The 25655-nt window shown below is 41.3% G+C and overlaps 1 protein-coding gene across 1 annotated transcript in view; it reads left to right on the forward strand.

The window, feature by feature from the left end:
- Window positions 1–269: 269 nt before the first annotated feature.
- LOC145353682 (bactericidal permeability-increasing protein-like) overlaps window positions 270–25655 on the forward strand; it is a 47405-nt gene continuing 22019 nt past the window's right edge. Inside the window, exons 1-9 of the mRNA XM_080204454.1 lie at window positions 270–413; window positions 4087–4195; window positions 6877–7005; window positions 9749–9901; window positions 12091–12154; window positions 17420–17480; window positions 17574–17665; window positions 20657–20833; window positions 25500–25559. Of these exons, the coding sequence (XP_080060580.1) occupies window positions 290–413; window positions 4087–4195; window positions 6877–7005; window positions 9749–9901; window positions 12091–12154; window positions 17420–17480; window positions 17574–17665; window positions 20657–20833; window positions 25500–25559 (969 nt within the window). The 5' untranslated portion in view covers window positions 270–289. The remainder of the gene's footprint in view (window positions 414–4086; window positions 4196–6876; window positions 7006–9748; window positions 9902–12090; window positions 12155–17419; window positions 17481–17573; window positions 17666–20656; window positions 20834–25499; window positions 25560–25655) is intronic.

Below are 25655 nucleotides of genomic sequence, written 5' to 3' on the forward strand. Positions count from 1 at the left end.
TGAAAATCTTATTATCTCAACAAAATACATGAAATCCTGCAAACCATAGGTTTCTAATATACAAGAAATTATAACTAATGGCAATCTAATATGGCAGTGATTGTTGAGACCATCAGTTTTGGATGTTACCAAGCAGAATTTCCTTTGGCAATGTAATCCTGAATATTTTGTTAGCATTGCTGATGTATGTGTGAACTGTAATAAACTTAAATAACATCAAACATAATAACAGGAAATTTTTGTTATTCAATGTAATATTTTGCAGCTGTATCCTGCTGATGCAAACAAAATGTCCATAGCAAAAATGTACCTGTCAACCTGGGTCACTCTTGTTTTGGTTGGAACTGCGCTTGGAGAGACGGGCCCCAGTCCAGGAATACAAAGTAAAATTACACAAAAAGCTTTGGAATATGGTGCGTATGCTGTGAATACTGAGTCTCAATGTTTCCTGTGGCTTTCATTTTGAGTCAGGGCAGAATTCTCAAAATGTGAAATGGCGCCAGTTTATAACCTTCCTATTTCAAACTTACATTAGAAATGTATAGTAAAATGGATGCAATGTTTCAGCCAAATCAAATGCACAAGAAAGAGAACAAGCCATGAAAGAAAATGACAATAAGTTTGTAATGTCATTTTCAAACTCCTGTCAAAGGGTGGGATGTTCTAGTTAAGTACCTGTGCTGTAGATTTTAAGAAAATCTAGCTCAGGAAATTGGACAGGCACTTTTGCAATATGAGTTTGGTAAATTATGGGTGCTGTGGCATGTTGATGTACACTCATGGAATAGAACCATGGAATGATTACAATATAGAAAAGTTCTTTTTGTCACAGAGTTATTGAGGTTACAGCACAGAAACAAGCCCTTCGGCCCAACCAATCCATGCCGACCGTGATGCCCTCCCATCTCAGATAAAGACACCTGTTTCACAGGCACCTTAAACATTGATCCCCCCACCACTGCTGCACGTTGGAAGTAGTGAGTTCCATCTGCAACAAGATGCACAGTAACAACTCATCAAGACTCCTTCAACAGCACCTCCAAAACTTCTGAGTTCAACCAACTAGGAGGGGAAGAGCAGCGGTTGCGTGCAAACACCACCACCACCATGGGTATGATGTTCTGTTGGAGAGTTGATGCAGATGCAATGAGCCAAATGGCCTCCTTCTTCACTGTAGGGTGAAAGTCTAGAACTGGGCTTAATGAGTGAAGCTTATTAAGATGCCAAATTAAGTGAAACCCACAGTTGTAGTAATCTCAATCTGAAAAGCAAGGCACTGACATAGTGAAATAAAAGGAGCAACTTTATAATATTGGGCAGATCCAGTCTTCCACTGTCCAAATATATACAGATTTAATTCGAGGTGGTTTCATCACATAAGCGCGTCAAGGACGATAGACAATAATCTGATGTTTTATCTCACATTTAATTTTGACAACTAGATAAAAGAAGGTATTGGCTAAGATTTTGCAGTCAGCAGTAATTGAATGACATCAGCCGATTAACGCATTTACATTTGCCCATGAGTGCTTGAACTTCTGTGAACATGCATTGGGATGTTCTGCAATTGGGAGGTCAGTGAAGCATTGCAGTCACTACCATAACAACCTGTGTGAACAGACCAAACACCAATGTAATTAATGAACCAATCAGAATATGGAATGTTTACTGGAGCAAACAGAGGCCGGGATTTTACCAGCTCACCCCGCCCATTGATGGGTAGGGTGAGCTGGTAAAATCACGCAAGAGCCAAGAAATCAGGATCACACCAGTTTTCTTGTCTCTCATGATGTTATGTGAGCTGTATTTCTGGCAAGGCCAACCTTTCCCCGGAAATGGGCAAGTGGCTAAATAACTTAATTAAATTTATTTAAATTTACTTACTTACGTTTGTTTAGTGAGCCCGGCATTCAATCACCTGGTGTCACTTGCCTTTATGGCCATGCCAGAGGCATGTTCTCTCCAGTGAGGAAAACACCTGTGCCCCAGGAATGTGAAACAGTTGTGGGGCCCCTCCGGGGTGGCTGAGGGCATTGCCACCCTGGAAACTTGGCACTGCTGGGCTGGCACATGGGCAATGCTTCTGTCCACTGGGCGGTGCCAAGGGCAGGTTCTATGGGAGTGGGGCTTATGGGGGCAGGGTCTGAAGGGCACAGCCTGATCATGGAGGGAGGGGGCCCACTGCGCATTCTGCAAATGCTATTGGATCGGGAGGAGAGCATGCAACTAGTCTCGGCAGCGAGGACTAGATGTCCATGTGTTGTGGGGCTCATGATCGGTTGCAAGTCCCCATGATTGCAGTGGGGTGGGGGGGGGGGGGGTGGGGGGAGAAGAGTTTGTGAAGCTGTCTGCAGCAGGGGCCTGACAACTCTCTCTCTTACTGTCAGACCCCTGCCATTGCAATTGTTCATGTACAGCATCAGAGGTCTGCACATGCACAGTAGCTCCCTCTACAGGTTAGTGAATTAAGTTCAGCCCACTGCCTGCTGCAGCTAGAAAGTCTACATCGTTTTTTTCAATGAATAAGTACATTAGATTGGGTGTGAAAACTCACCCGAACAGAAAAGGACCAGGAATTAGCCCATTTGCACGCTAGCTGGACACTTAAAATCAATCTCATAAAAATCTGCCTAGAATCTAATCAGGAAGTAACAGAGTATTAAATTCAATGTCAATACAGGAAGTATTGAATGCAGAAAGCAAACAAATAGAACGGAATAAAAGACATTTTTAAGAGGGAGAATTAAACAATTTTTAAAACTTTAGTTACATATGTTAAATCTCTAATAAAAATTAAAAGCTGAAGGAATAGAACTCCACTGTTGGAAATGTTAAATTTCATTGCCAAAGATGTTGTTTGGTGATTGTTAAGACCTATCAAGCTTTTGAAAATGAATTTACACTGAATTGTGTGAAGTTGCTGTATTTACCTGTTATATGCAAAATAAACTCACCACAAAATGTTCCATCATAATTTTTTTTGTATTTCAATGTTATGTTGTTTGATGAGATGCCCATATAGTATAGCTTCTGCAGAAACAAAGCATTTTGGCCACTAATTTTCTGATTTCCAGATTTAACCATGCATGTATATCTACTGCAGATTGCTGCCTGATTAAACTTTAACTGATAACTCACTGTTACTTTTCGCACAAAATCTGGGCCCATTTGAAAATTATGCTATTGAAACAAGGTGAAATATCATACTGTCCAAAAACTTAATTTCATAAGAAAAAATCTGTTAATATGCTTAACATTTTTTAATGAAACAAAGCCTGGTCATTAATACTTGAAAGTGCCCCTTAACCTAAGATAATGCTTGTTTTCAATAAAAATATTAATTGACTGTGCAATTTAATGTGGGCAAACTGTAAATGATAATTAGGGAAAAATAACAAACTAATTTGTTATTATTCATTAGTATGTTACAGATTAATCTGTGACAGGTTAAAATTATTGCATATCATTGGTAATTAGTGACAATGAATCATAGAGTCCCTACTGTACAGAAGGAGACCATTTGGCCCATTGAGCCTGCACTCACAACAATCCCACCCTGGCCTTATTCCTCACAGCCCCACATATTTCCCCTGATAAACCCCCTGACACTAAGGGGCAATTTAGCATGGTCAATTAACCTAACCTGTACATCTTTGGACTGTGTGAGGAGACCAGTGCACACAGGAAGAGTGTGAAAACTCCACACAGACAGTAATCCAAGGCCAGAATTGAACCTGGGTCCCTGGTGCTGTGCGACAGCATTGCTGACCACATGAAGTTGAGATTTGGAAATGTCATCCAGTATTATGTTTTGAATATATTCAGAGAAAGCTTCTATTATTTTTAATATGTGTAAATTTATAATTTCCGATCAAGTTTATGTTCTCTAGAAATGCCAGTAATGCTCCCTTCTGATTGACTTTACAGCTGGCAATCTTTACTGTGAGCATTCACATTTTGCAGGGTAGCTTTTTGATGCTCTGTCAAATAATAAAATCCACTGCAGAAAGCAAGAAGTTGAATTTATAATATTTTGCATGGGTTTGACACTCTTTATATATTGTGCTCCTGTTTTAAAATGATTAGCCAAGCAAATTGCCATCACTGATGCTGAGAAGAAGATAATGGAGTTTCAACCACCAGATTTAAGTGGGACAATAGACCTACTTGGGTGGATGAAGTATCGTATCACAGGGTATGTATGATAAGAGGTAAACATGTTTTTATTGTATAAACAACTCTTACTGTATTACAGCCTCAATCCCTTTGTAAAGTCACGAGGCAGTTACAGAAATGAAAAATTTACAGCCTATTATCTGTGTGCTGGATCCAGTAGAGTTAATTACCTACCCTAATCCCATTTTCCACCTCTTGGTCCTATAGGGAATTACAGTTCCAAGGGAACTATCCCATTCTGCCTGCCATGAGAATCGTAGTGGGCAGAGGGGACAAGGACCATGCAAAGGTTTGTTGATCTCAGGTGGAATTTTTCTATTTTGGCGAGTATGGCCAGAATATCCTACTCTTCAAGTGCATTATTCAAATATTCCTATACTTTAGCAAATGACGAAATACTAATGGATTTAATTATATTACCATACTTCTATTACCATATACCAGAAAGTGCCATAAAATCTAAGGAAATAAAGATCTATTTTTGTAAAGAAAAATACTACCTGTCCGTATCCATTCCTTGGCATAATCATTGTGCCTGTTTGTATCTTGCTGTAGCATCATTTTCATTGGAAAAAATGTTTAAATTCTTTCATCTTCTGCTCTCTAATTGACTATGTTCCATCAATTAATTTGTTTGCAGAAGATTATTCTTCATAGATTGTTCAAATAAAAACAAAATATTGTGGATGCTGGAAATCTGAAATAAAAACAGAGAATGTTAGATAAACCCAGCAAGTCTAGCAGCACCTATGGAGAGAGAAATTTCTCCATGATGGTGCCAGACCTACTGAATTTATCCAACATTTTCTGTTTTTATTTCCTAGCATGTTATTTTTCTGAACACTAAGCAATTTGAGATTAAAGGATGAATTTGGTAAAACAGGAGGAAACCCATGCAGACACAAGGAGAATGTGCAAACTCCACACATACAGTGGCTCAAGGCTGGAATGGAACTCGCGTCCCTCAATGTGCCAGGGACCTGGGTTCAATTCCGGCCTTGGGTCACTGTCTGTGTGGAGTTTGCATGTTCTCATGGCTGCGGGGGTTTCCTCCGGGTGCTCTAGTTTCCTCTCACAGTCCAAAGATGTGTGGGTTAGGTTGATTAGCCATGCTAAATTTTCATTGAAAAAAATGTTTGCACTCTGAATTGGGACAGATCAGTTACTTGCCTCTCAGAGCCCTTAAAACATCACCCAGCCAACCCACTCCAATGATTCATACAAGTATAACCATTTACTCCTAAAGATGACTTAGGCAGGGAATGGCACCATGTCATGATGCTCATTTAGTGAGCTGCTGCAGACATGATGGGCCAAGTGGTAGTGATTCTGTGATGTGATGCACTTGGTTTTGGGACCTTTCTGTGAACTTACACAAGAAAGTGCATGGCCCCTGCTACTTTCAAGAGCCATCCTTTTTCAATCAAGCAGCCTGTCATCAACCTTCCTCATTCTCTCTCAGATGAAAATCAAACATAATCAGCATGGGGAAATCACAAGAACACAATAATTAGGAACAGGAGTGAGTCATGTCACCCCACAAGCCTGTGGGTCACCTCCACCTTGCCCTTGACTTTCCCAGAGGGGCTTCAGTGGCCTGCGGTTCCACGAGTGAAGCCAACTAACTGCTCCACATTCCTGGGGAGCACGTGCTTTCCTCACCAGAGAGAACCTCCCCCAGCGAGGCCATAAAGGCAAGTGAGCCCGGACGATTGAGTGCTGGGATTATTAAATAGATGTAATTAAGTATTTAAATAAATTTAAATAAATTATTCAGCCTCTCACCAATTTCCAGCAAGAGGCTGACCTGGCTGGAAATCTGACTCACGTAAAATTGCAAGAGCCAAGAGTTTGGGTGTGATCCTAATTTCTCGGCTCTGGCACAATATCATTGGTTGCCATCAACCCAACAGATTGCTGCTCAGACAAAAATGATCCCATTGGTCTCTAAAATAAAAGATTTTTCATGATTTAACATCCAAATATTCTGAAAAAGAGTCTTGAATTGTTCAGTCTATTTTCTCTCTCCACTAATGCTGCCAGAACTGCTGAGTTTTTCTGGCATTTTTTATTTTAGTTTGTGATATTGTCTGCAGTATTTAGCTTTTATCTAAATGTTATCACTGAGTGTGAGTGAAAATAAGAGTGTAGGAAGCACTTTTACCATGATCTCCTCATTCCTGAACTTTGGAATAAATGGAGTATACTGACTTTATTTTCTAACACTGACTATATTTTACAGTCAAATTAAAGAGAAAAGGTTATTTTTCTATAGTTTGAAATGGATTGGTGTTTCTTACTGTTAACTTTTGCAACAGTAGGGTGCTAACAGATAAATAGACTGTTGTGCAACTTAATCTTCAAGAAGATATTCCTTTGCTCATGCCAGAGACTATCTCTCTCAACTATATAGTGCTTATTAATAGTGCTTTCATGAGAGTGTCTGAACAAATCATCACCAATGCAATGTTTTGAGTATGCACTGCAATCTCTTGGTTACAGATATGGCTGTGGTCCTAGTACACATTAAAAGTTACAACCTACATTTCGAAGCTATGGAAATATTTTTGATAGAGTAAATTGAGATTGTGGTAAAATTTTTTGGAGCTGCCTTCAGTATATCTTGAAATCAATCTACACATAATATTTTTCCATCTTTATTCATGAAGGTACAAAGTTAATATTTCTTTGCATTTGCAGGATGCACATAAAGAGTTTTGGATTGCCTAATTCTGACATAGGATTCGTCTCCAATTCGGGTATCAAATTTTCAATCGATAATGCCCACATTGACATTGCTGGGAAATGGCATGTGACATTTGGACTGATGTATGTTTTTGTGCTATATTCCTTATAGCGTGCTAAAGGATTAAGTATATAATATTCTGTTAAAATAGCAAATGTCCAGTTTCAAATGTTTACCATAGACAAAGGTAGAAAATATACTGTCAAAGTACAGTATTTTGTGTAGTTTTTTTATACAGTATAATTGCTCTGTCTGAGAAGTATAAGAAAATCAAATTTGTGCCTCAACTGTGTACCCCATAACTCCAACATGAAAACTGTTTCTGATTTACGTGTTTATTTTAACAAATATACTTTAACAAATCTGTAAATTTATTTGTTAAAAGTAGCACACAGGGCAAAAATTTCAGGTTACCCTTGAAGAATATTATTAAATTCGAGAATTTCATCTCCAAAAAGCAGATATTGGATTACAAGTGTCAGCTGTGGCTCAGTGTAGACACACTCACCTCTGAGTCTAAAGGTTATGGAACAATGTTCCAGTGCAGTACTGATGGAATGTTGCACTTCAGAGCTGCCATCTATCAAATAAGGCTTTAAACCTAGACCCCATATGTTATCTCACGTGAACATTAAAAAAATCCCATTACATTATTTTGAAGAAAAGCAGGGGATTGTTCCTAATGTCCTGGCCAATATTGATCCTCCAAACAACGTCACTAAAATAAAATGTAACAGGACATTACTATTTGTGAGACCTTGCTGTCTGCAAATTGACTGCTGCATCTCCTATACTCCAGGAATAACTAAAGAAGTTTATTGACTATAAAGTGTTTTGTGGTGTCCTGAAGTCACACCAGGCACAGTCTGAATGCAAATTATTTCTTTCACGCATTGGGATTGTTTAGAGAGATAGGGCTCATGTCTTCTGATGGAAGCAGGAACTTTCAGTAAAAAATTTAGAATTTTTTGAAGTGAAATTCTAATTTTCAGTCCCAACCTCATCTATTTTTGTGTAGCCTTTCCATGGGCCGTGAAGTTCTTGATCTTCTGAGGTTGGACTCGTCTTTATCAGGACAATCAGAAACCTGAATTTCCTCCACCATGCTATTCCATGTGCTGATCAGTCCCAGTCTGATGATTGTTGCCATTCCTCTGAAGATTCAGCCCTGAGTTTTGGTGGCAGCCCTTCATTGCTGATTTAAGACTCTAACATCACCCTTGGTACATTGTTCCAAGCTTGTTTCAGTGCCTTTACCTTCCACAAACATGCAAACCAAAACAGGTTTCAGCACTGCAAGTGAGGCCTCTTTAATTTATGCTGTGGTTATGTTTATAAACCCAGATCTCTGCCTATGCTGTCACTTGTGGCCAGTGATTAGTGCACAAAAATATCTAAGGGCAATTGACCATTGTCTTTTCAATCACTACATGTGGCAAAGCCCATAATGTGAGCCATAGTGTGAATTATCCAATACTGTAATTAAAAATGGGGACTCTCAAATTAGTAATTTGGTGACAATTGCTTTCATTAGTTATATTTCAGCATTCTAATATGTTAACATGTCTAATTATTTTTATGACTATGGTTAAATCTTCTATATTTGACAGTGCTCTAATTTTTAAATAACTGCTTCAAGTTTACTTCCCTGTTTTGTATTTACCTCAGAATCCATTCTGTAATATTATGCATTAAATAACAGAACTTGGACTTAATTTCACAAGTAGGAAGGACTTGAATAGTTGTCAACAGTGGCACTGTTGATAACTATTATCTACACCTATTATCATTAAATCTATGGACAGGGGAGCAGGAGCAAATGCTGCAAGGAAGATTCTAGCTCAGCTGGCAGACAAAAGACTGTTATAACATTTAACAAGTCAGTTAATCATTTTGGAATAAACAACATTGGGAAGTTAGAGATCTATCTAAGACAGCAGTGCTGCTCATTACTCCACACATAGTGGTTTTGCATTTTACCCTTGAGTTATTTATAGGACCGTCTCATTTTTCAAGTTCAATTTGTCTAATATTCTCAGTCTCTTTCTCCCTGTTTGTCTACACCCTCCTAGTCTTCCTTCAATCTTCTCCTTCAACTAGTTCTCATGCCTTAGGTTACGGCCAATCCAACCTGATTGCCTTTTTTTCATGATGTCGAGCTTTTCTTCTCCACCATCCTGAGAACTTTTTCATTAACCTTGTGTTCTTTCCAACTGACCCACTTGATCCATCCTTCTGCAGAACTACATTCTACAATTTTCCAGTCTTTGTATATCCATATTTCTTAAGGTTCAGATCAGTTTTGGTAATTCTTTGCTTTCCTACTCTTCCTCTGCTAAGAATTCTTGATATTTGGAGAGTGAAGACTTTGCTATTGCTGAAACCAGCCATTCCGTCAACTGTGATTAATCCGGTTTTAGGTGGAATTAAGGAGGTTATAACAGTGATGGGATTATTAAGAGAAAGCATAGAATACCAGCAAGAAATTTACACTTGCTTTCTGGATTATGAGAAAACTTTCATGTGGGTGAATTAACAAAAGCTGTAAGTTTTGAAGGCATTCAGAGTCGACTGGAGAGATAAAAGAATGATTTAGTTCTGTACATGGAACAGACCGCTACAATTGGAATAGTATTTGAAGAACATGTGTGAGATAATACTTCCATTATTATATGTGCCAACATTATTAGCTACTCTGTACTGATGCTTTGTTTAGGACATAAGTAGCAGTTTAGAAAAAATGCTGCAACTAACGAGCATTAAGTAATTTATTGGTGATTGTAGCAGATGTATCAGCAATTGTAACATGTGCATTACTTTCAACAGAAAAGATGGAGGAACCTTTGAGCTGAACATTAACGATCTTGCAGCTACCTTCGTTGTTAATGTTTCTCAGGACAACGGTCGACCAGTTCTGAGTTACAAAGACTGTGACGCAAAATTAAACAGTTTTGGACTTCATCTTCATGGAGGAGGGAGGTAGGCTCACTGGGCAATCTGGAAGGTGTATATAATGCAAATTCCTTCTGTAAAGGAATATATGTTGTGAAACACGCAAGGTATATATATTGTGATTCATTCAAGCATATGCATTGGACATGTATAACATTAAAACAATTCTCATGACAGTCAGTTTGACAGTAACCAGATGCTTCAGGTTTCTTCACAGTAGGGGGTAATTTTCTTTTACTGTGCAAGCAGTAAACTGGTATTTGTGGATCAACCATCTGTTATAAACCTCTCCTGCTTTTACTTTTCAATGAATGCAACGGAGAGAAATTGGGCAGTTTATGTAATGTGTACCTCCTTTCTATGTTGAGCAGAGAATACATTGCAGAGAAATTAGAAGTCAAGAAAATAGGTAAATAGGGAAGAGTTACTTTCCCATCCTAAAATTGTGGAGTCATGTTGTTGTTGGAAATGTCCGTTGACCTCAGGGAGGATTTTCCAGTCTCGTTCAAGCAAGGATGTAAAATCCTGCCAAAAATCCTGTCTGGGAGGTGTATTGCCATCCCTTCACTGTCGCTGGGTCAAACATGATGTGGAAGTGCCTTCGATATACGCAATCTTCTTGGAGATCCTCTCCACTTGGAACCTGCAGCTTGCAGTGTTGATGGTAGCCATGATGTGGAGATGGACTTTAACCTGGTGTTGTGAGACTTCTTGCTGCGCTGGGTCAAACAACAGAACAACTGTCCTAACAGCACCGTGGGTATATCTACTCTAAATGGACTGTGGTGGTTCAAGTAGATGGCTCATTGCCTCTCAGGGACAATTAGGGATGGGCAATAAATGCAGACGGTAAGGGGGCATGGAGTTGGGGGTAGGATGTTAGCGTGGATAGAGGATTGGCTATCTAGTAGGAGGCAGAGAGTGGGGGTCAATGGGTGCTATTCAGATTGGCGGCTGGTGACTAGTGGAGTGCCCCAGGGGTCAGTGCTGGGGCCTCAGCTATTTACCATTTATATAGATGATCTGGAGGAGGGAACCGAGTGTATGGTGTCGAAATTTGCTGATGACACCAAGATTGGTGGAATGGCAAATTGCACGGAGGATGTGGAGAGTCTGCAGAAGGATCTAGGTAGGCTGGGCGAATGGCCAGGAACTGGCAAATGGAATTTAATGTTGGCAAGTGCGAGGTGGTCCACTTTGGTAGGAATAATGGTCGGAAGGACTATTACTTACGTGGCGAAAAACTGCAGCAGGCGACGGTGCAGAGGGACCTCGGGGTCCTTGTGCATGAGTCGCAAAAACCCAGCCTGCAGGTGCAGCAGGTGGTCAGGAAGGCGAATGGGATGCTGGCCTTCATAGCGAGGGGAATTGAATATAAAAGTAGGGAGGTCTTGCTGCAGTTGTATAGGGCACTGGTGAGGCCGCAGCTGGAGTACTGTGTGCAGTTTTGGTCGCCACACTTACGCAAGGATATTTTGGCCTTGGAGGGAGTGCAGAGGAGGTTTACTAGGCTGTTGCCGGAGTTGAGGGGGTTGAGCTATGAGGAGAGGCTGAATAGACTAGGCTTGTACTCGTTAGAGTTTAGAAGAATGAGGGGAGATCTCATTGAGACATATAAGATGATGAATGGGATGGATAGGATAGAGGTGGAGAGACTCTTCCCGCTCAGAAAGGACAGTAGGACTAGGGGGCACAGCCTCAAGATAAAGGGGGGGCGGTTTAGAACGGAGTTGAGGAGGAACTTCTTCACTCAAAGGGTGGTGAATCTCTGGAATTCTCTGCCCATTGAAGTGGTGGAGGCTGCCTCGCTAAATATTTTTAAGACACGGGTTGATGGGTTTTTGATGAGAGAGGGGATTAAGGGTTATGGGGAGAGGGCGGGAAAGTGGAACTGAGCCACGACAGATCAGCCATGATCTTATTGAATGGCGGGGCAGGCTCGAAGGGCTAGATGGCCTACTCCTGCTCCTATTTCTTATGTTCTTATGTTCTTATATAAATGCTGCCTGAGCCAGCAGTACTCAGATCCCAACGACAAATATAAAAAAGGTCATTTGGATTAACCAATCTTTTTACAACCAGCTTAATGTAAAGTCCAAAAACCTGGTTCCAAATTCAGTCACTCTTAGAAGCAAATAATGGATTAGTAAAAAATTATGTAACTGCCTTGCATCATGTTACTGCACTTTGAAAACATTATTTTTCTTTTCTCAAAGCTGGTTTTACAATATGTTCCTTGCTCAAGTGAAAGATAAAATCAGATATATTGTTCCTCAGAAGGTAAGCTGAGACTACTGTTCTTTTTCTCTTTGAATCCAAATTGGTAGCATAGATATGTTTATAAAATGCAAGAGATTGTGGGTAGTTAGTCATAGGATCATGTGTGCAATGAGATAGATAGAACTGAATGAAAATGCTTAAAAAGGATTAGGTTAGGCGGTCAGATATGTGGGGGAAAGAGGGGGCAAATGGGAGGATAAGTAGCACAAGGAGAACATTGTTAATAAGTTAAAAGTTAATAATGATAGACATTATTTGTTGCTGAGATGTGACACTGATAAGATAATACTTGTTGCCCTGAGGATTTCAGTATTTACATTCAGGACTCCAAACAGGACAATTTTGAATTTGTGGATTTTTACAATAGTTCAGCAACCTTTAAATCTATTGCTAGCCTGCATATTGTTAGATTTGACTCTGGGCAACATGAGACCCAAATCAGTCCAAATGAAACCACTGGAATCACAGGAAGAAAACTGATTTGTGGCAATTCCGACAGGCCACTGACAAGTAGGAGATTGATTCATCTGAATGACTGAAAATTGCATCAGCAACAGCTGTGGGATGAAATTACCCTTCCCACAGCACAAAAAACAGCCATAGTAAATTGACAACATGGCTGGTTCTGAAGTGGCTTAGCAAGCCACTCAGTTGTATCAAATCACTACCAATATAGACTGCAGCAGTTTGAGAAGAAGGCCCATGACCAGCTTTTAATATTTAATGGCCTTCTCAGTCCTGAGAAGAAAGATAAAAGAAAACAAAATTAAATAAGATGAGGCAATAAAAATATCTAGATATATATATATATATAGATGTGTGGGCAGCACAATGGCACAATGGTTAGCACTGTTGCCTCACAGCCACAGGGACCTGGGTTCAATTCCGACCTTGGGTGCCTGTGTAGAGTTTGCACATTCTCTCCATGTCTGCATGGGATTCCACAGTAAGAAGTTTCACAACACCAGGTTAAAGTCCAACAGGTTTATTTGGTAGTAAACGCCACTAGCTTTCAGTGTTTGCCCCTTCATCAGGTACATGGAATCATCATGGGATTCCCCCAGGTGCTCCAGCTTCCTGCCACAGTCCAAAGGTGCGCAAGGTAGGTGGATTGGCCATGGTAAATTGCCCCTTAGTATCCCAAGGTACATAGGTTAGGCGAATTAGTAGGGGGGAAGTGTGGGGTAAGCCTGGGTAAGAGTTGGTGCATACTTAATGAGCTGAGTGGCTTCCTTCTGCACAGTAAGAAGTCTCACAACACCAGGTTAAAGTCCAACAGGTTTCTTTGGTAGCAAAAGCCACTAGCTTTTGGATCCACTAGCTCCTTTGTCAGGTGAGTGGGAGTTCTGTTCACAAACATGACATATAAAGACACAAACTCAACTTACAAAATAATGGTTGGAATGTGAGCCTTTACAGGTAATCAAGTCTTAAAGGTACATACAATGTGAGTGGAGAAAGGGCTAAGCACGTTGAAGAGATGTGTTTTGTCTCCAGCCAGGACAAGAGATGTGTATTGTCTCCAGGCAGGACAGTTAGTGAGATTTTGCAAGCTCAGGCAATTCATGGGGTTACAGATAGTGTGACATGAACCCAAGATCTCAATTGAGGCCATCCTCATGTGTGCAGAACTTGGCTATCAGTCTCTGCTTATTGACTGTACGTTGTGTGTCGTGAAAGTCACCTCGGAGAATGCTTACCCGAAGATCAGAGGCTGAATGCCCATGATCGCTGAAGTGTTCCTCAACAAGGAGAGAACACTCTTGCCTGGTGATTGTCGAGCAGTGTTCATTCATCCATTGTCATAGCGTCTGCATGGTCTCCCCAATGAATCATGCCTCAGGACATCCTTTCCCCACATATCAGGTAGACAACGTTGGCTGAGTTGCAAGAGTATGGACCATGAACCTGATGGATGGTGTTCTCACGTGAGATGATGGCATCCATGTCAATGATCCGGCACATCTTGCAGAGGTTGCTGTGGCAGGCTTATGTGATGTTGTGGTCATGGTGCTCCTGAAGGCTGGGTAGTTTGCTGTGGACAATGGTCTGTTTCAGGTTGTGTGTCTTTTTGAAGGCAAGAAGTGAGGGTGTAGGGATGGCCTTTGCAAGACGTTTGTCTTCATCAATGACATGTTAAAGGCTGCAAAGAAGATGTTGTAACTTCTCCACTCAGAGGAAGTATTAGATGCGAAGGGTACTTTGTCCGCCGTGTCCTGTGTTTGTCTTCTGAGGAGGTCAGTGCAGTTTTTCGTTGTGGTGTGTCAGAACTGTCAATTGTTGAGTTGAGCGTCATATCTTGTTCTTATGAGGGCATCTTTCAGCATCTGGAGGTGTCTGTTGAGATCCCTGATATCTGAGCAGATACTGTGTATACGGATGGCTTGATCGTAGGGGACAGCTTACTTAACGTGTTTAGGGTGGAAGCTGGAGAAGTGGAGCATCCTACATACTCCCCACATTGGAGAGCTCTACTGCCTACCAAAGCTACACAAGGCAAACACACCCGGCCACCCCATCATATCAGGCAATGGGACCCTGTGCATGAATCTCTCCGGCTATGTTGAGGGCATCCTGAAACCCATTGTACAAAGAACCCCCAGCTTTTGTCGTGACACTACGGACTTCCTACAGAAACTCACACATGGAGCAGTCCTCATCACAGTGGATGTCTTGACACTTACACCAGCAATCCCCACGACGATGGCTGCAACTGCCTCAGTACTCAACGCCAGCAACTGCCAGTTTCCAGATGCAATTTTACAACTCATCCGTTTTATCCTGGGCCACAATGTCTTCATCTTCAACAACCAGTTCTTCATCCAGACACACGGAATAGCAATGGGGACCAAATTCGCACCTCAATATTGCCAACATCTTCATGCACAGGTTCAAACAAGACCTCTTCATCGCACAGGACATTCATCCGATGCTATACACTAGATACATCGATGACATTTTCTTCCTTTTTAATCATGGTGAACAATCATTGAAACAACTATATGATGACATCAATAAGTTCCATCCCACCATCAGACTCACCATGGACTATTCTCCGGAATCGGTTGCGTACTTGGACACACGCATCTCCATCAAGGATGGCCACCTCAGCTCTTCACTGTACCGCAAACCCACAGATAATCTCACAATGCTCTACTTCTCCAGTTTCCATCCTAAACATGTTAAAGAAGCCATCCCCTACAGACAAAAGCAAAAAACCGCACTGACCTCAGAAGACAAACACGGGATACGGCGTACTGAGTACCCTTTGTCGTCCAGTACTGCCCTGGAGCGGAGAAGCTACGACATCTTCTCCGGGGTCTCAACATGTCATTGAGGAAGACAAACATCTCGCCAAGGCTGTCCACACACCCCCCACCTCTTGCCTTCAAACAACCGCACAACCTCAAACAGACCATTGTCCGCAGCAAACTGCCCAGCCTTCAGGAGAACAGTGACCATGACAGCACACAACCCTGCCACAGCAACCTCTGCAAGACGTTCTGGATCATCGACATAGATGCCATCATCTCACGTGAGAACACCATCCACCAAGTACATGGTACATACTCTTGCAACTCGGCCAACACTGTCTACCTGATATGCCGCAGGAAAGGATGTCCTGAGGCATGTTATATTGGGAAGACCATGCAGATGCTATGACATCAGATGAATGAACACTGCTCGACAATCACCAGGCAAGAGTGTTCTCTTCCTGTTGGAGAAAACTTCAACGGTCACGGGCATTCGGCCTCTGATCTTTGGGTAAGCGTTCCCCAAGGCAGCCTTCATGACACACGACAACGCAGAGACTGATAGCCAAGTTCCACACCCATGAGGATTGCCTCAACCAGGATCTTGGGTTCATGTCACATTATCTGTAACCCCCATGACTTGCCTGGGTTTGCAAAATCTCACTAACTGTCCTGGCTGGTGATAATACACATCTCTTTAACTTGTGCTTAACCCTCTCTCCACTCATATTGTCTGGACCTTTGAGACTTGATTACCTGTAAAGATTCACATTCCAACCATTTTGTAAATTAAGTTTGTGTCTTTATCTGCGTGTTTGTGAACAGAACTCCCACTTACCTGACCAAGGAGCAGTGCTTTGAAAGCTAGTGGCTTTTGCTACCAAATAAACCTGTTGGACTTTAACATGGTGTTGTGAGGCTTCTTACTGTGTTTACCCCAGTCCAACGCCGGCATCTCCAATTCATGAATCCTTCTGCACCGCAGGGATTCTATGAAAAACTTAACGCAGTTTTGTCGCAGTAAAGCCCAATAAATATTGGGGATTATTATTGGATCATCAATATAATTGCAAACAAGTAAGATGTTCAATCTGTAAAGTATTGGCATAACCTTGTGTAAACTGTTATATCCAACTATCAGGTCTTTGAGAAAAGGTACAAAAGCATTGGGAAATTCTGAAAGGGTCACAAATGATTAGAGAAGGCTAATTTCCCAATTCTCCTTGCATGACCCTGAATGCACATCAGAAAACTTATCTTCTATCTTGGGGAAAATCATGGGGAGCAAAAACAGCTTACATTTATATAGTACCTCAAATATAAAAGAGCATCCCAAGGCATACAAGGAACTAATTGGACAAAAAAATTAATACCAAGCCAAGGAAGCAGACATTAGGGCAGATGACCAAACATTAGGTCAAATAGACAAGTTTAAGTTCAATTCTAAAAAGGCAAGACAAGTGAAGAGGTAAAGAAGTTTGGAAAGGATAATTCTACAGTTTAGGGCTTGGGTGGCCTAAGGCATAACACCACGAAAGAAATAGGGATGAAGAAGTCAGGTTTGGAGGAATACAATATCTAGTAGTGCTATAGGGTTGGAAGAAGTTAGAGATAATTGAAAACAAGGATGGGAATTTTAAAGCTGACACATTGGTGGACATGGAGCCCACTTGTAAGTCAATGAGCTCAAAGGTGAAGGGTGAATGGGACAAATATGCAGGTTAAGATATGGGGAGCACAAGTGTGGTTTCCTGTGCTGGGAGCATGCATTCACACACCGTCCATCAGATTTAACAAGAAGCTAAGGAACTCTAACTTATCTTAAGGCAGAAGTAAATTAGTGTTATTTCTTGTTCCATACTTTCTTATAAATTATAATAATGGCAGAATGCTGTTGCACTAAATTCAAAAACTGAAGTTATTTAAAAAAAAACTGGAAGGAATGTTGGTGAATTTCTCCGTATATCTTTTCTCCTTATGATTTTAATTTTTTGTTTTATTTATTATGCAGTTGTGCGGGGAATTTAAAAATATAATTGGAAAGCTTGACACCTTCATTCAGGGACTGAAGAGTAAGTACACTTCATAAGGCTATCAGAGGAAATATTCAGTTATTGTGTTGTTGACTTTCGCTGGTTTTACAGTTTGTGTTTTTTTTTTCACAGTTTCAAAGCAACTGGATAAGTATGTAGAACTTGATTATTCATTAGTTGCAGAGCTGGAAATCACAACTAATTCCATTGATTTTCCCATTAAGGTAGGGTTTCTACAACTGACAAAAATTATAATGTTATCAACATTTGATTAGGAAGTAATTTTCTAGAGTCAGGTTCAGTTTTCTCAGACCTGCATTTTCAAACGTGCTGCCATTTATTTTAAAACATGCTTTTCTGCAGAGCTTCCAGATCATTTAAAATAGCTATAAATGTATTAACTCCACGGACGTAACCTGGACAAAACCAACTGCTTAAAAATTGTATAATCTTGACATTTTGAAAGTATCTATGGGGACAAAACTACTTTGTCCTTCTCTTGTTAGAATAGAATCCAGAATAGATAAGGAAATGGTAATCCCTTGCTCAGCACTGGAAGTTCCCACTCAATGGGACATCAAGCCACAAGGACAGTAAGGTAAAGAGAGGGTTAGCTGTGGATGGAGGTACCCGCAGGGGGATATAAGGTTGAGGGTCATTACACCCAGTGTGATATGATGTACAATCTTCAGGGGGTATCATACAAGTGATGGCCACTGAGGGAATCCAAGCCTGGCAGCACTACTTTGTAGGGGAGTTAACCCTCAATCAGAATCACAAAAAACAGATGATCCGGTCATTATCACATTGCTGTTTGTGGGACTTTGCTGTGTGCAAATTGACTGCTCCATTTCCTACGTTATTACAATGATTACAGTTCAAAAGTACTTCTTGGTCACGAAGCTCTTTGGTATGTCTGGTGATTACAACAGCCACTATGTGAATGCATGCCCTTCTTTTCTCCTGACTCTCACTCTAATTTCTTTGTTCTCGACCTTCTATAAAGTTCTAATGTGATAGAATCATAAGCCCCTCATCTTCCGATTAAGTAGAAACTTCCAGTTCTGGATCATGTCTGTGGCTTCTGAAAACCTGTCTTTTTATGTGATGATAGATTTCCCATAAGAACTGCACTTCTACAATTTATTGTGCATTCCTGTGCAACTGAATCATTTACTGTGCCTTGGATTTGTCTTTGACTGCACTCCCACATTTAATACAGATTTGTGAGCACTCCTCCCAGTTCCCTGTTCTTTTTAGTCTGCCTGGTGGTTGCCCCTTCTTAACTGAACTGTCAGCCGCTGTGGTTGACTAACATGTGAAATCTGTTACAAAACTCTTAATTTCCTGGAGCAAGACCAGCTGAAGCTCAAAAATACTCAATTTGACCTCAAGCAGTTGGGGAACTTCCAGCATTATGTGGCTTTCCAGGATGCACAAGGAGGCACACTTCTCATATGGTGCGTGATGTTCACGCTACAGCCCCAGCTGTCTTGCTAAATTAGTCCATTTATTCTTCATGCTTTCAAGCTATATATCTGTTTACAACAACACTAAAACCCTAACCACTAACACTAAACAAACTAATAAACAAAATACTTACGTTAACCATCAAAAATATAACCAATACTAACACTATCTCTCAAAAACATGAACCAACCAACAGCAAAACGTTTACCTGTAACAAAGTGTGCTGTTCCACATTCCCTGCTGACGTGATGGCACTTTTTCAGTTTCTGGCTATGTGCATTATCTGCCATTCTGGCTCTTTCAATCTACTCTGCATTTAAAAGGATGGCAGTGGCATAAGTAGTATTGTTGCTAGACTAGTAATCCAGAGACCTGGGGTAATGTTTTGCGGATCACTGTTCAAATCCCAGCCATGGTAGATAGTCAAATTTGAATTTAACACAAATCTGGAATGATGACCATGAAACAATTGTCGATTGTCATAAAAACCTATCTGATTCACTAATGTCCTTTAGGGAATGAAATGTGTCGTCCTTACGGGCTCTGGCCTACATGTGACTCCAGATGTACAGCAATGTGGTTGACCCTTAATTGCCCTCAGGGATTGGCAATAAATGTTGGCCCAGCCAATGATGCCCCCTATCTAAATTATTATTAGTTTTTGTCTGTGGTAAAATCCAGTTTAAAATCACGAACATGCAATATCAATTATGATTGTTGCTACTGTGTTCAGTATTTGCAGCAATGCAACACATTACTCCCATGTAAATACTGTTTTGATCTTTTTAGCTTCGAAATACATAAGGTATTTAGGAAGAAAGTCAGAAAACCCCTGCTCCGTGGTGTCTCTCCTACACCCTCTAGTGACTGTTCATTCAAAGTAGCTTGAGATAGCTATTCTCCATAAATGACTATAAATTTGTTGACTCCATGTCACTTCTTTCTTTCTATCCATTAATTCCCGGTACCTCATTTCATCACCTTCCACCCTTCTTTACCTCGTATCCTCTCCCTCTCACTATCTTATCCCACTTTCCTTTTACTCCTCCTTGCTTCACTCCACCCCAATGTCCTCCTGCCTTTCTAATTGTTCCTTTAAGTCCCATTCCATATTCTTGCTGGTCCCGCCTGTCATGGCTCAGTTATCCTCTAATCTGAAAACTAAACTCAAAAATTTCCCTTAGGAGATTAGTTGGTATTTTAAAATTATGCAAGTATGGGTTCAGCAATAAGTACAAATATATATTGAACAAGAAAGCAGTACATTTAATGATGAAAAACTTTGAATTGTTGAAGTATACTGGAAATTGCCTTGAATATTGTGCAATAATTCCACATCACCTTGTAAAATAGTTCAGTATTGTAGCATTATATTTGGGGATTCAATTATTTGGTTTTTTGGGGATTCAGTTATTGGGTAAAAAAGTAAAGTTCCCATCGTTCCAGATGAAAAATGCTGCTCTCCCCTTTGAGGGAGAGACTGACTGGTGGTGATTTAACCTGAGGCTCACCACATCTCAGGCGAGGGGCACAGTTGAGAAGGCAGGGCCTTCACAAATAACCTCAGACAGTACAGGAATTGACTGCGTGCTGTTGGCATTGCTTTGCATCACGAATTGGTCTCCAACCAATTGGGCTAACTGATTATTTGGTACAGGCTAGCCTGAAAACTTCTCATTTCTTTCTGCTGAGTTTATAATCAATCAGTTCTGGAATTACAGCGAATCTTATGTGATGTCCCTTAGGGTGAATTGTATGATGTCCAACACCATTTGGAGTCTCCATTTACTGCACAATCATTTAACCTCCCAAATTCCACCGACTATATGCTCATCCTTGGACTGTCGGAGTATTTTGTTAACACGGGAGGATTTGCATATTTTTCAGCTGGAGCTTTTCATTTGAACATCACAGATGATATGGTAAGTGATTTTCTTTGGAGAGTACTGGTTGCAAAGAAAATCTGCAATGGTCAAACAATCCTTCCTCTCCGGGAAATACAAGTCACACTCCCAGTCCATGCTTTGTCTTTGGAAATTACTTGCCCTCTTCTGACGTCAAGGGCGGATGCAGCTCACCTTCAGCTGCCAATGGGATCTTGTGGTCCTCCAATAGCTACAGTATTTTGCATGACCCATCCTGCCAGAGTGGAACCCACCATAGAGAAGGTTCACCTTCAACCTTGGAAGATCCTGCCAGCGGGAAGGACTGTAAAATTCTGCCCGAACTTTGAGATATATTTTTCGTAATGCTGGCTGAGATTATATTCCAGCCAGTGTGAAACTCTTCTCCAAGCAATTTCATGCCACTGGTCAGAATTTGGTGCAACACTGGGAGTTTGTACCCCCGATTTTATATCAACATAACATTCAAATCATGGGCCTGCAGTTTCCCACACTTCTCCACTGCAGTGTGACTGTGTCTATAAACTACGTAACATTGAATAACAAGAACCACCTAAGTGAGTTACGCAGTTCACATAGTTCTTCCTGTAATTTTTTTTTGGTTGGATTATGGTCTGCCCTGTAATCCTCTTGCTGGCATCCATATTAACTGCACCAATCATACATAGAAAATGTATTAGTGAGACAATAGCCATGGCTGTTTAAGAATTGGGGAAAATTAAAATTAAAAAGATGAAATTGGTATAAAAGAGGAGAGTTGATATAGATGTTTGAAGAGATATTGAGATGCAAATTGGCATATCACTGAGAAAAACATGTGTTTACCTAAGTGACTAGGTGAAAACAGTGGGGGTATTGAAAAGATAACTTCAAAGTGGAGAGATAAGGAAATTGACAGGTTTATGCGGAAAACCAACTCCAGAGAGGGAATAGCATCAAAGGGGAAGAATGATACATCCATTGCCCAGTGACTGGGGAAGAGGCACTTAATCTTAACTCACACACCTCCTCACCTGGTTCCATTTAGAGTCATTGAGGTTTACAACATGGAAACAGGCCCTTCTACCAACTCATCCATGTCGTCCGTTTTTTAAATTGGTCCCAGTTGCGCACATTTGGCCCATATCCCTCTATTCCCATCTTGACCATGTAATTGTCTAAATGCTTTTTAAAAAACAAAATGGTACCCACCTCTACTACTACCTTTGGCAGCTTGTTCCACCCTCTGTATGAAAAAAATTGATCTTCTGGACCCTTTTGTATCTCTCCCCTCTCACTTTAAACCTATGCCCTCTAGTTTTAGACCCCTCACCTTTGGGAAAAGATATTTACTATCTAGCTGATCTATGCCCCTCATTATTTTATAGATATCTATAAGATCACCTCGCAACCTTCTATGCTCCAGAGGAAAAAAGTCCCAGTCTATCCAGCCTCTTCTTATAACTCAAACCATCAAATCCTGGTAGTATCCTAGTAAATCTCTTCTGCACTCTTTCTAGTTTAATAATATCCTTTCTATAATAAGGTGACCAGAACTGTACACAGTATTCCAAGAGAGAACTTATCAGTGTCTTGTATAACTTGAACAAGCCATCCCAACTCCTGTATTCAATGAAAGCAAGCATGCTTCACTACTCTGTCCACCTGTGACTCCACTTTCAAGGAGCTATGAACCTGTATCCCTAGATCTCTCTGTTCTATAACTCTCCCCAACACCCTACCACTCAGTGAGTGAGTCCTGCCCTGGTTCAATCTACTAAAATGCATCACCTCGCATTTATCTAAATCAAACTCCATCTGCCATTTGTCAGCCCACTGGCCCAATTGATCAAGATCCCATTGCAATCCAAGATAACCTTCTTCACTATCTACTGTGCCACCAATCTTGATGTCATCTGAAAATTTACTAACCATGCTTTCTATATTCTCATCCGAATCATTAAAATAAATGACAAATAACAGTGGACCCAGCACCAGTGACCCTGAGGCACACTGCTGGTCACAGATCTCCAGTTTGAAAAACAACCCTCGACAACCACCCTCCAACTTCTGTCATCAACACCAGGTTAAAGTCCAACAGGTTTATTTGGTAGCACAAGCCACAAGCTTTCAGGGTGCTACTCCTTCATCAGGTGAGTGGGAGTTCTGTTCACAAACAGGGCATATAAAGACACAAACTCAATTTACAAAATAATGATTGAAATGCAAGTCTTTATAGGTCATCAAGTCTTAAAGGTACAGACAATGTAAGTGGAGAGAGGGTTCATGTCACACTATCTGTAATCCCCACGATTTGCCTGGGCTTGCAAAATCTCACTAACTGTCCTGGCTGGAGACAATCCACATCTCTTTAATTTGTGCTTAACCCTCTCTTCACTCGCATTGTCTGTACCTTTAAGACTTGCATTCCAACCATTATTTTGTAAATTGCGTTTGTGTCTTTATATGCCCTATTTGTGAATAGACCTCCCACGCACCTGATGAAGGGGCAGCGCTCTGAAAGCTTGTGGCTTGTGCTACAAAATAAATCTGTTGGACTTTAACCTGGTGTTGTGAGACTTCTTACTGTGCTTACCCCAGTCCAACGCCAGCATCTCCACATTCTGTCATCAAGCCAATTTAGCTACCTCACCCTGGATCCTATGAGATTTAACTTTATGTAACAACCTACCATGCAGTACCTTGTCAAAGGCCTTGCTAAGGTCCATGTAGATAACATCAACTGCACCCTCACTCTCCTCACTCTCTCTTCCCCTACACCCAAGAAAATCTGCTTTTCAAAATCCCACCAGTTCTTAGTGGTGTATATTTTCAATGTGGTTTATTATGAGAAAGTTATGTGAGCCTGGGAGAAATAATCCAGTCATTGTGTGAACAATTAGTAATTAATATTTATCAATATAAAAAAATATACACACACCAAGGACTTAATACACTACAATATTTAAGTATACTGATGGCTGTATATACAGAGTATTACATGAAACTACCACTTTGTTCCCAACTACCTACATTCCTGAACTCTAACACCCTATCCCCCAACTGCCGCCCCCCCCCCCATTCCTAAACAACATCTAATATTATGTAACTCTCTGAGTTAAATTTAGCAAATAATTACCATGACAGGCTATGTGGCCATATTACTCCTCTCCGACCACCCACCCCTCCAACCCCGCCCTTCACCCCAACCCACCGCCTGGAATGGCTTCATCCAGTGGGGTTTACTCCTGCTTTCCACAAATGGGGACAGGCGACCCAACTTTGTTGGAGGAAAGAGAGGCTATTGAGGCAGCCCCCCCGGTCTCTGCCCCCCCCGAGGTTAAAGGTAATGTGATCGGGATGACTGGGACCCTTGCATTGCCCAAGTGACAAACTGGCACTGCTGACTAGGCATTGGGCAGTATGAAGGGGGTTGGGCATACTCGGGGGAGGATTTACTGGGAGGGAGGGTGCTTGTTGGGCAGTGGGGGGAGGGCCCCGCTGCTGCTCTGTCAGAGGATCAGTGGGGAGAAAGGGAGTCAGGGCAATTGAGGCTGGACATCAGAGGGAGGGGGGTTGCAGTTGCTGAGAGGGGACGGAGTGTGGACATGGTTGTCGGTCAAGGGGAGATTGGGGCTGCCAGGGGTGGTCAGAGCTGCTCATCGGGATCAGGGGAATGGGGGGATAGGACTGTCCAGAGGTGGGGGTGGGGTAAGTGGGGGTTGGGGAGCTTGGGACTGGCCAGTGGAGTGGGGACATTGGGACTAGCCTGGGGAGGTCCAGGAGGCCAGTGATCAGAGTTGCAGAGAAGGCTAGCGATCGGGCTGGCCAGCAACCTGGAGTGGAGATGCTGACATTGGACTGGAGTAAACACAGTAAGAAGTCTCACAACACCAGATTAAAGTCTAACAGGTTTATTTGATAGTAAACGCCACTAGCTTTCAGAACGCCATTCCTTCGTCAGGTGCGTGGAGAGTTTTGATCACAAACAGGGCATATAAAGGCACACACAGTTTACAGAATACTGATTAGAATGTGAGTCTTTACAGCTAATCAGCTAATCAACTCTTAAAGGTGCAGACAATGTGAGTGGAGATAGCATTAAGCATAGGTTAAAGAGATGTGTATTGTCTCCAGACAGGACAGTAAATGAGATGTTGCAAGTCCAGGCAAGTCATAGGGGTTACAGATAGTGTGACATGAACCCAAGACCCCAGTTGAGGCCGTCCTCATGTGTGCGGAACTTGGCGATCAGTCTCTGCTCAGCGACTCTGCGCTGTTGTACGTCGTGAAGGCAGCGTTGGAGAATGTTTACCCGAAGAGCAGAGACCGAATGCCCGTGACCGCTGAAGTGTTCGCCAACAGGAAGGGAACAATCTTGCCTGGTGAGGAGCGGACAACGGGAAGGTCCATTGACCTTGGGTGGGATTTTCAGTGCCAGGACTTCCGAAGCCATTAAATTCCACCCAATTCTCATTGTCCGTAAATAATGTACCAAACAAATCTTGATGCAGTGTGACTTCACATGCTCTTAACAACTGAATGAATCAAGTGTTAAAAATGTGCACCATCCATCAGGATGATTGATAGCTAAAACATCAGGGTCAGAATCCAAACTCAACAGCACAGTAGGAAGAATTCCTCATTTATTCTCAGACTGTATCGATACCTCAACTGGATGTTACATTTTTCTATCTCTTTTCAGGTTCCAAAGGACATACCATTTCGGCTCAACACATCCGATCTGGCACATTTCATACCCAAGGTACCAATTAAATATTTTGATTTCCACGAGCAGTAACGTAAAATATTTGTGTTTGTATCAATTCAAATTATACTAATGAATATTCATGTTTTTCTG

The sequence above is a fragment of the Carcharhinus amblyrhynchos genome, chromosome 16 (assembly GCF_965287045.1).
Source record: "Carcharhinus amblyrhynchos chromosome 16, sCarAmb.v2.hapA, whole genome shotgun sequence".
Classification (NCBI taxonomy): Eukaryota; Metazoa; Chordata; class Chondrichthyes; order Carcharhiniformes; family Carcharhinidae; genus Carcharhinus; species Carcharhinus amblyrhynchos.